This window comes from the organism of the source record quoted next, unplaced genomic scaffold (assembly GCF_019419815.1).
Source record: "Pyrus x bretschneideri cultivar Hongxiangsu unplaced genomic scaffold, Pyrus_bretschneideri_v1 Contig5, whole genome shotgun sequence".
Lineage (NCBI taxonomy): Eukaryota > Viridiplantae > Streptophyta > Magnoliopsida > Rosales > Rosaceae > Pyrus > Pyrus x bretschneideri.
In genome coordinates this window covers 8,265,688-8,277,500 of record NW_025999787.1, presented here as the reverse complement: position 1 = coordinate 8,277,500, position 11,813 = coordinate 8,265,688, and the positions used below count along the sequence as shown (strand labels likewise).

Below are 11,813 nucleotides of genomic sequence, written 5' to 3'. Positions count from 1 at the left end.
TTTTCATATTGTTGACTAGCTAATTCATGCAATCTGTATATGATTTCAACCCTTTAGCAGAAACCCTAAATCCTAAATGCTTATCCGTAAAACAAAAAGGGGTTCAAAACCGCTATAAACATGGTATCAACACGAAAAAGAAATTGTGTTACCTTATGATGGTGTCTTCGCTTGGAGGCAGCTTGCATTCTATTATCCTCTCACCTGTGCTTGACTACCTTCCTTTTCCGAATCTCTCTTGAGAAAAATCCCTAAACATCCGAGGTCAGTCCTTTAGCGTCACCTTCTGATGATACTTCTGCAAAACAAGGTTACAACAGGACAGTGGACACATAATCTCAAGCAATCAAGTCATGTTGTCTGATGGGATATCAGTATTCCAAAACTAGATGAAGAGTAATTAAGCCTCAAACTTCAACATTAATTGTCCCAAATCGGACAGCTAATCGATAATAGAATGTATAGTTAGATAATAATCTATGTTCTACAGCCTGATAAAATGTTCTACACCCTCCATAGATTGTAACTATCCTCATGAGCTCTAGTAGTGAGAAGGGAAAAATTGTTATTTTGTTGACCGGTTGATGGTATTGTAAACAAAGGTTCCGCCACTTGAGCTTTGATTTTTCCAAAAACTTTGAAGTGGAACTTAGTCTCTTACTCATGACATGGATGATGGATCGTTGTAATTTCAACAATCTGAAAGCGCGAAGATCACGAAGTTGAGAGAAGTGAACCCTCGGCTCATTTTTCCGAAAGTTGAGTAACTTCACTGAGGATGCAAAGACACTGAAGTAAAGGATGCAAAAGCAAACAAGAACGGCGACTGAAACTCCAACCATCCCAGGGCCATAACTAAGATTGACCTCCAAATACTCTTTCACGGTGCCCTGAAACGTAGGTCATTTGATCATGGTCTCCACATCACCAAGTTGCGAGGTGATAATACCACGAGGGTCCATGCCACTGGACAGATGTAGTAAACCCAAATCTACCATATGCTGAAATGAATTTTTTACAAAAACCACAGGTTAGTTAACGAGTAAAATGATTGGTTTTTCTGAAACAAAGGCCGAGACATTGAATAATGAACTAGATATGTAGCGATTGTAAGCATATTACTTACTGGCTTTGGGACAAGAAAACCCGAGAGGAGATTCCACAAAGAGTAGAAAGTAGAGGAGACAATGCAAGATGTTGAGAATATGTGAGACCAACAGCCGCCATACCATAGAAGGTAAAGTAGGTGAATGTGAGGAACATGAATACAATATAGAGCAAAAACTTTCCTACAACACATAACCAAACAGAATTTGAATTTCGAGTTGCAGTGTTCACTTGTTAAGTTTGGGGTTCGTTGGAAAGAGTATCTTTTCTGGAATGCAAATTAAACCCGGTCTTAATTGGTTTGTAATTAGCGAAATGCTAAGAGCTTTTTCAAAAATGGAACTCTGGATGTCACTTCACAGTTTTAACTTTTGTGAGCCTTTCCATTAACTTTCTTCTAGTGGCCTTAGCATTTCTCATTAGAGAAATTAGTTGAGTGATTTCTAGAAAGGGTAATGGCAGGAAGACACATTTTGTTAGATCACACATTATCTAGGGGAGAGGATCCTCTATGCCTTATATGTACATGCCTACCTCCATATAGCATAAGGCTTTATGGGAACTCACTACCTTCGAATTCCATTGACCAATTGGGAAGTTGCTTGTGAGTTCCCAGAAACAAAACCGTGAGAGCGTGGTCGGGGTTCAAAGCGGACAATATCGTGCTTCGGCAGAGTCGAGCCCAAGATGTGATGGAGCCCGTGTCGGGATGTGACACATTTTAAAATCAAATTTTGCAAATCAAATGACATGGTAGTTAATTATTGGATTATACTTAACTATTGATTAATTTGCTTACTTCTTGTTGGTGACACATCATTTGGTTTATAAATTTAGTTTAAAATTTTGGTCACCCCTAGCATTATCCTTTGATAAATGACTTGGATGAGTTCTTATTTGATCGTAAGCATATTATAATTTTGTTCTCGTAAACATAATATTTCACAAAAAAAAACAAATGTCGTCTTTCTGCAAATTATGTATAATTCCTTTCTTGAAAACACACTATTGTGGGTGTGTTTATAGCAAGAAACAGAATAGTTTCCTTGGAAATCGTTAGTAATGTTCGGAACAAGTTAGTACATCACATGTCATCATAATAAAAATAAATAAAGAATATATTTTCAGTGTCTCTTCACTTGTACGATGAGACACGATGTACCAATATGTATTCTCGATTCATGAAAACTTCTCTCATACTAATGAACTTAGGGTTTTATTGCTATTTGTTTTACCATTCTCATTAATCTTTTAAAATGTGCCAATTTGTCTCATGTCATTGTTGATTTGTTACTTTCGTCAAATTTCATCTGCTAAAGTGGTGGAAATTAACTTTAAAATGTGATAAATATGTTCGTTTGTAGAACAAGTGAAACGTTTTAAAAGACTACGAAGGCTCATAACCAAATTAAAAGTTCATGGAGCAAATTGGAATAATTGCGTAAGTCCACACGACACAATAATCTTCCCTTCATCCTTCGGTTCTACAGGCTCGCAGTTTTCCTCGGGCTGCCAAATGAAGAGCGACCTGGGCAAGTAACATGGTTAAGGAGACATATCAGTATATGATGATGTAGGGAATTCCAAGTTGATAATTTACATACTGGAAGTACAGTCGGCGGATGTGTAACCCCAAACCTTGAACTGCCAGATCAAAACATCATCACGCGGATGTAGCTTGTTCACTGGACTGATTGTAATGATGTTTGGATCCGTGACCTCGGCAATTAGTTGTCCTGCGCTGACGTCTATGAAAAATCAATGGGATGCAGTGCAGCTCTGTTATAGTTTTCACTTATGTAACAACCAATAACAGCAAGGGACTCGTCTTAGATTTTCAAAGACGAAACAAAAGGACTTAGTAATGAAAAGAGAAATACTTAAATCGAAACTATTACCTTATTTGGATCTCATTCAGCTTTGAAAGGAGTCAAGATGACGGTTGAAATCATGACTGTGTACAATCTCTCGGCTTGGGGTATCCATATTGCCGAATATAGAGTCCCATATACGAATACGGCTATCCTGTGAAGTGCTAAGAATTTTGCTGCCAGATATGGGATAAAAATATGCAGTGTTAACAACACGGCTGTGTGCAGGGTCATATATGGAAGAACCAGCTTCAATTCGACGAATGTCCCATATACGAGCCTACAGAGTCTTAGATATTTTACCATATAGACGAAAACAGACAATACAGGCATGCAGAGAATTCCAGACAACCAAGCAATCCATAAATGTTTCAAATTTGATAATCAGAAACTTACAAAGTGATCATTTCCACAACTCAGGAGGTCTGGCTGCACAGGATTGCAGTGGAGTCCAACTACTTTGCTAACATTCTTATGGATCAAAATTGGCTTCCCAGTTGTGTCATTGAAGCAAGAATCAACCCTACACCATAGGAAAAAAAAAAAAAAAAAACCTAATGAAAATGACTTAAAAGCTTTAAGTTTTAACGATAAAAACAAAATAAAGGGTAAAGTGAATAGTACCAGAATTGACTTTTTAATGTTAAAATGTGATTTTTCATTAAAGTAAACAATATTAAAAGCTTTTCGTTACAAAACAGGTAAAATATACCGACTCCAACAAAAAGCAAAACAAAACCTCAAAAACACAAAAACCCAATTTATTAAAAAACCGAAATTAAAACGAAACGGTCATCAAATGTTAAAGGAGCTTACTATGCAAAATTTCTTGAGGCTAGTAGTAGGGGGGCGCTTTCCCTTTCTTCTTCTCATCCAAAACCTCGTCGACTTTGGCTTCGTTTTCGCTCCCCAACACTTCTCTTCCTCTTGTTCTTCGGGTGAGCTCTGCTCGGAGTCCGAGTCTCTCTCAATGACGACCTTCGGGAACGTCATTCTTCTGGTTTCGAATGTTTTCGCGGGAGACGAACTTACTTAAGTACCCTTCAGAAAAACGGCACTGATCTATCTACTTTCGAATGTTTTCGCGCTAGTACTGTATGGGGAAACAGAATGAAGGGTATTACTGGAATTAGAATTCAAAGGTAAGGGTATATATGAACTTAAGTTTTTTGAGTGTGGCGGGAGAAGACGTGTCCCCACTTTTGGAGAAATTTTTCATTGTGACAGGAACACGGATGGTATAAAACGTGTTTTTATGTAAGTGGTGATAAATTTTATTTTTTAAGTTAATAATTTTTTAACACACATATTCCACCATTTATATAATGACATATGATGTACCACTCTGTATGCCGGTCACACTGAAAATTCTCTTTTGCTTTCGGCCGCTTGGTTTGGTCCCACGTGTTCCGTCATGGTCGTACCACCAAAATGGAGTTTCTTTCTCTCCATACCAACGGGCAAGGGGGTCTCGTAACGGCGTCGTCGTTTCAGCTCTTTAGAGTATTTATACTATATACTTTAGAGTATATAAAAATATGTAAATTAAATTTACAAGTAAAACTGGAAATATAAAATGTTAAAATCCCTTAAAAATACAGAATATACAATCATAGAATGCATAATTATTTATGTACAAACGTAGATTAAACCACATATATTGTGAAACATAAACAATTAAATACTATTAGACTGCGAGCATCAATTCAAAACCGATTGGCAATGGATGAAGAGGCTCACAATCATTCACATTATTATCCATAACTTTTATTCGACTATTTCCTTAGAAGCAGCTGATCATCACGAGCTATATGTTTAATATAACAAATCAACAAAGAAATAAAAGATGTTTCATACACAACTGGTAGAAGAACAAAGTCAATCTCACACAGCATCCGCTGTAGATTCCTCAGAACTGAACTGCTCCCAATCCGGTCTCTTGTTTCGCTCGGATCTTTAAAAACAAAGAAAGAAACAATGAAAGAAACAATGATGAGTTCGTAGAATTTTAAGTTGAGAACTAGTTAGCTGCACTAGAGAATTCAAGTTGATGCAACAGATGTATGCCATTGCCATCTTCGATTATTAACAGATTAATATTAGCTGACGGAGTTTGTACCTTATTTTGTGAGATGGAGGCATCTGCTAATCAGTATCGTTCACTGTCCAAGTTAACAGAAGCAACATGTTTGATCTTGTCAAAATCCTTTCCTCCTTTCCGAAGTGCACTACAGAATTCACGGGGCATCCTGATGCTCAATTCCTCGAGTTTTCCAATAAATCGAAGCCCATCTGGAACTTCCTTCAACTGTGGACACCATATAACTTGCAATCTACGGAGGCAATTCATGGCTCCTTGTTCCACCCTCCACTCCTTTAGTTGAGATATCATAGAAATGGAAAGAAATTCGAGACAAGGAAAGCCTTGTTTGGAGAAGACAAGTATTGGATTCTCCAAAGTGACGTCCTGAAGCGTAAGAAATTTCAAATGCGGCAGCTGCTCTAGTAGTTTTATGTGCTCGTCCATGCAAGAAGCTCTGTAAAGCTTTATCTTGGTCAGGTTTGGATAGTCCAGCAGGTCTTTCGGTAACTCTGCAATTCGCCCTTGAAGTTTCAGCTTGTATATATTACGACAGCTTAGTAGAATCCTTACCAAAACCTCTACCTTAGTTGAAGATCTCAGAGACAGAGACAGAGACTGAACATGGTTGGATCGTATGCTTTCAGAATCAATGATTTTCATCTCATATTTCAGTTTTACTATAACGATGGACATTTTCCTAAGACTGGCCAATCCAGTAAGATCACTCAAACCACTATCGTAGTTCGAAACATTGACTAATGTCTGCAAATTTCCAAGAGTAGCCAATGGCAAGACTCTCTTCTCTGCCTCTCTGAACCATATAGCTGGTAAATATAAATGTCTCAATTGTCCCAAATGTCGAATCACATTGTGCAGATTTCTGAGACGCCTTTTCCTGCCAAAGCCCAAACAACGTAAATCTAGAGTTTGCAAACATACCAACTTAGACATAGATGATGGAAATCGTGTTACGAAACAACCATTGAGACTAAAAAACCTCAAGTGCACTAGATTCCCAATTGTGCTCGGTAACTCTACTTTTCTTTCAAACTCTTCCAAACTCAAAACTCTAAGCAATTTGAAATCCTGGAACCTTGGTCGAATTGGTTTTCCTTGCAAAATCACTCCTCGGTATTCTGACGTAAAGTATAACAAAGACCTAAGTTGAGCATCCGTTGGGGGAGTTAATATGTCACGTATTTTGTCTAAATAGATGACATGTCTTCGAACTTTACCACTTGGTGATACTGGGGTTGCCCTGGCAAAAGAATCTGAAATATGGACGAAATTCTCATGTTTCGCCTTTAACAAGCACAAATCTCGCATAAGATCATGGAGGCGACAAGATTTAATCTTATTGGTTGAACCGCGATGTCCAACTTGAACCATACATCTTATGACCAACTCGTTTAAGCAATTGTATGCTACATCTTCCAACAATTCTCCAGATGCTGAATAGATAAAACCTTCTGCAATCCACAATTGAATCAATCTTTTCATCGGTATCTCACGATCTTCGGGAAAATGACCCAAATATAGGAAGCACGGTTTTAAATGATATGGTAAGCTCTCATAGCTCAATGCCAATACACGTGAGGTACCTTCACTATTTTCACCTTTGTACCGTGATTCAAGGTCTGTGCCTCTCCCTATATATGCGCCAACATTCTTTTGCACAGTCTTCCAATCTTCAACTGTTTCTTTTCTAGCTAGAAGTCCTGCAAGCACGACGATAGCCAATGGCGAACCTGCGCAATGTTTCAGCATCTCCTCCCCTAGTTTTTCCTTCTTTCTATCGTCTTCCGAGTCTGGTTAAAGAAAAGAAATTCCGAATAAATTCACTACATTTGCCATATATTGCAAAACATACAACACTTAATATGACATTCCAAAAGTATGCACGCTTGCTAGTAACAAATGTCCATCTGCCCTTCAGTAAATATTGATCGATCTTCACTACATTAACACTAACAGTGCAACTGACTGACTGGAGAAATGCATCGAGTGACGCCTAGACGTACACCTTTTCAGTTAAAAAGAATGTTCGGTTTGTTAGGAATTGGTTCGTCAATTTCTATTTTGCTTAGGATCGTATTAGGAAAGCTAATGTGCACAGATTCTTGTCCTACAAGGTGATAGGAGCATATTTATATGACTTTGTTATTTTATTTCTTTGCATTTACTTAGTTAATTTCCATTTATTATAGTTATGTAGTTTATTTTCGTATTATTGTAGGTTCAATTGGTGAAGATGACAATAAATGGCCAAAATGAGCAATTTGGAGCAGTTTTGGACTTGGATTGGATAGCATGTGAATGGAGCATAATGGATGGACGTTTTTGGTGTTTAAATGATGCTAAAAATGTGCTACAAATCTGGAAGAATTAGATTAAGGCTTAGAAGACAAGAAATCAGCTGAAAACAAGGAGATCTTATCCAACCTTATCTTATCTTATCCCATATTATCCAAACATTATCCTATTTAATCCAACACTATCTAAACTCATCTCCAGCTGCAATAGAAGTGCTTATCCTATTCTAAATCCTTCCCATCTGAATTTAGGAGCCCTTATCATGTTTTACAATGCATATCTGATTCTAGAAGTCCTAAAATCATGCAAATTACCTAATCCTTCTTCTCTTAGAATTGTGCCGTGCCCTATCCTTGTCCTCCAAGGATTGGTGCCATGAACCCTACCCTATAAATACACACTTTGTGCCGTAATTTTCAGGGGGAGATATAGAGAGCTTTAGAGAGAAAATCAGAAAAATAACTTTGTGCCATAGCTTTGCAAGGAAGGAAGGAGAATAAGAGCTTTGTGTTGTGACCTGTTATCCAAGACCATTGGAGTGCTGGAGCGTTTCTGAGTTCTTTCTATCCTTAGATTTAGTTCAATGTTTAAATTAGATTGGTTTTGTTTAATTGCAACATGTGGAACTAATTTCGTTTTAGTTAGAGGTGAATTCAATGCCATGAACATATATGTGATATGAATTGATTTCCTCCAGTTATTGTTCCATAAAACATGAATGCGATTTACTTATTTGTTTGATTGATAACTTATTCTTGTATGTTGATTAAGGATGCATACTTAGTTTGCATGCATGAATCTGATGTTAAAATATAAGGAAATTTCACCTAATAGTTATGAACTTATATTTATAAGTAGTGGAAGTCACTAGTCATGATTGTGTTAAGTGAATCAATGGCAGGAGTATCATGCAGTTCATAGTTACGAATGCCTTGTTAATGCTTATGATTTTCATAGAACTTAATGATCTTTGATATGTATCTATATCATGCAGTTCATATAGGGAACTTGATAAGAATAATTTGATTGCGTCGCTGAGTCCAATTCAATGAAATTAGAAAAATTTGAGAGTTAATTTGTACAGTTCACAATTAATTTGGGGCATTGTCATTCATGGTTTATAGGAATAATAACTAGAAATCGATTTGTATGCATATGTGTTATGTGTGGAGAAGGACCCTCTAGCTAGACTTTCACTCCTTTAATTCACCCAATTTCGTGCAACCTTTAGTTTGTTTCTGCAACCTACTTAGTTTTTGTTAAAATTCGTCAAAACAAACCCCCCCCCCTTTCATGTTTTGAGTCAATTTAATTATATTTTCGTCCAAATCACCCCTTAGTGCTTATTTTGAGTTATTTGAGTCAGTTTAGTTTGTTTTGAGTCAGTTTAAGTTTAGTTTTCTGTTTTTGAGTCTAGTTTAGTGATTTAAAGTTTAATTTGTGTAGATTAGCAGCCCTCCTAATCCCTGCCTAGAACGATTCCTACTTTCACATACTACAACTATCAAAAAGAGGGTTTAATTTGTGTGTTAGTTTATATCACATCACAATGGTTAAGAAAGAATTAAGTTTTCTTATACAATTAGATTAGGAATCCTAGAAGTAGAATTGGAATAGGCAGGAAAATGTATTTTCCAATCCCATATAGAATAGGAAACCTAATAGAAAATAGGCATGTAAACCACACCCTATAGTTATAAACATGGTGCGGCAAGGCTGAAAACCAGGCAGAAAAATAGAGACAGCCAAGAGAGGAGAAAGAGATTAGTTATAGGGTTTGTAAAAGTACTGTGTACTTTATTATTAATCAAAGAAGCCATGGTTTCTCTACCAAGAGAAATTACAACTAGACGTAGGCAAAAATATGCCAAATCAATAAAAAATCTTGTGTTTTCCTTGTATTCTTTAATTTGCCAAGTTTAGTCTATTGCGTGTTACATCAAAGAGCAAGATCCAGAAGAGAGTCAGAATTATAACACAGTTTTAGCTTTGTATCCTTATGATTATAAAACCTAATGCTAATACATTTATAAGTAGTTTGAAAATTTTCTTCTCACCATGAATGACATGATATGCACAACACAATATATAATTAGCAGTTTAAGAAAATATCTGTGCATAAATTCTAGATTTTTGTTTCAATGCACTGCCAAATGGAGTAACGTAATATCTAACAATGCTCGGTTGATTAATACGAAAAGTAAAGATGAAGAGGTTGGTTGAGAAAATACTTGTGTTATCTCTTCCAAACGTTACTATCTTCTTGAATAGTTCCCAGCTTTCAGCATCATTCAGGGGCCGAATTTGATGCAAGTAAACACTTTCATGCGCCTCCGAAACAACTTCTTTGTTGCGAGTGGTGATGAGTACTCGACTTCCTGTTCCCTCGTTCATTGGAAATCCAGCTCTTAAAGATTTCCATGCATCACGAGTCCACATGTCATCAAGAACCACTAAACATTTCTTCTTTCGTTGCAGTACACAAAGCTCCCCTGCAATTTCATCCGTCTCCATTTTTTCAATTTTGTCCTTGTCGGCATCAGATGTAAGTTGAACCAAAATCTTCTTCCACACATCTTCCTTTTGAAATTGTTGAGTTACACATACCCAAGCAAAACAATCAAATTCAGCCCTAACATCCTTATGATTATTAAGATGTTTTGCAAGGGTGGTCTTCCCCAAACCGCCCATCCCCCAAATAGAAACAATTTGGTAATTTTTTTTAACCAAATTTTCGGCCAACAGGTCAATCTCTTCCTTTAACTCAACAAAATGATGTTCAACAACATGAGAATAAGTTAACCGATAATCTTGTTGCCTCTCAAAAGAAGTAGCACTTAAACTCCCCCCTATTTGCCTTGCTATGCTATAACCTTCTAAGCTCGATTTCAGCTTAGAAAGTTTGGTCGCAATGTTCTCAATCTCCGACCCTATCTTGTGACGATTAATTCCTTCACTCAAGATACAAGCATACCTTTTCAGAACAAGCTTAATACTTCTTTTCCTCCTAGCAGCCACTTTCAAGACAAAGGATTCAATGATATCCTCCAGATCATAAGCAGCATCTCTAATAATACCAACCCAAATACGTACTAATTCATCGTCTCCTTGTTTTGCATCTGCATCTTTCAGGTAGCCCCGCATCAAGTAGAGTTCGATCTGTGCATGCTCAAACTGATCACTGACTCCCCTCAAGGACTTGGCTTCGTTCACAAGGAGGCTTTTGAAGCCTTCAAGCACCATAGAAACGATCGCCTCAGCCATATTTCTGATGTATCTGATCTTCACCAAAAGAAAAAGAAAACTAAGGAAGATTTTTTTTGTATTTTTTATCTTATGTATTTATGATTGATATGAGTGGAAAAGTACTCTCTTCCCTTCCATTTATATAGTGTCAATATATTCTCTTCCCATCACATACAAGTAACGTATATGATGCCTATTAACTCATCAGAGAAGGAATCTGAGGTTGGCTTGAGTGATTCGTCGCATGGATTGCTACCATGGAATTCGAACTTTGATGGATTGGAAACCCTCCCAAGTAAAGTACGTGATGTGCTTGAGTGATTCATCGCATGGATTGCTAGCTACTATGGGGTTCAAACTTAGATGGATTGGAAACCCTCCCAAGTAAAGTACGTGATGTGCATTGATTCATAAGTAAAGTAACCTTTGGCTTTGGTTTTATCCTCTAAATTGAATTCAATGTGTAACACATTGTCGCTCCTCAACTTTTTTGCACACTTCTTGTTAGTAAATTGTAGAAGAAGGCACTATGTGCAAACTAGTTGAACACTATTGCGAGACCGGTGAAGATTACTTGTTAGTGAAGCATTGGCACTCGGTTTTTGTTCTCAAAACAAAAGCCAAACTAACAAAAAAATCTGTAGCTTTGATTTTCAATCTAACTTAGTCAATTAGTGCATAGTGTAGTGACAAAAATGTACCTCGAGGTACAGTTTAAGGATCAATCAATCAACAAGCCAATCTAATTCAACATGTAATCATGAAACAATGAAAAAGAATGCATGTTTTTTAACTATTTCGTTTTTAGTTTCCGGTTTTCCTTTTACGTGTTAGATATTTAGAGAAAGTATGAAAAAAACTGTTAAAATGTAAATATGAAATAGTTATCAGCTCGAAAAAGTAAAGGAGCTTACTTTGCAAACTTTTTTTAGGCTAAGAATAATGGGTGGGTGCTTTCCATTTCCTTCTTTTCATCCAGAACCTTCTCCACTTTTGCTGCATTTTCTCTCTCCGACGCACCGCCTTTAGCAATGCCATTCTTCTTGTTTGTGGGGACTTTAGCTACACACGTGAGGTCAGAATTAAGGGGTAAATATGAGAAATTAAATGAAAAAAATTGTAGAAATGATTCCTCAATTTTAATCAAATTGAAGAAATAGTTCATCAACTTTAATCCAATTGGTTGGAGAAAT

The 11,813-nt window shown here is 36.8% G+C and overlaps 1 protein-coding gene and 1 pseudogene across 1 annotated transcript; both read right to left on the bottom strand.

Annotated features, from left to right (window-relative positions):
- Nucleotides 1–2,523: 2,523 nt before the first annotated feature.
- Nucleotides 2,524–3,971, bottom strand: LOC125470376 (annotated as a pseudogene).
- Nucleotides 3,972–4,589: 618 nt separating this feature from the next.
- LOC103963196 (probable disease resistance protein RF9) lies at nt 4,590–10,706 on the bottom strand. Its single transcript, XM_009375972.3, has 3 exons — nt 9,606–10,706; nt 5,098–6,869; nt 4,590–4,932 (listed from the first exon to the last, which is right to left on the bottom strand). Exons 1-2 carry the CDS (start codon nt 10,636–10,638, stop codon nt 5,128–5,130), a joined length of 2,775 nt encoding a protein of 924 aa, XP_009374247.3. The 5' UTR covers nt 10,639–10,706; the 3' UTR covers nt 4,590–4,932; nt 5,098–5,127.
- Nucleotides 10,707–11,813: the final 1,107 nt, after the last annotated feature.

Coding starts and splice junctions, on each gene's coding strand:
- LOC103963196 (XM_009375972.3), bottom strand. CDS start 10,638: ATGGCTGAGGCGATCGTTTCTATGGTGCTTGAAGGCTTCAAAAGCCTC. Junction 6,870..9,605: donor GTTTGGAAGAGATAACACAA/GTATTTTCTCAA, acceptor TTCTTTAACCAG/ACTCGGAAGACGATAGAAAG.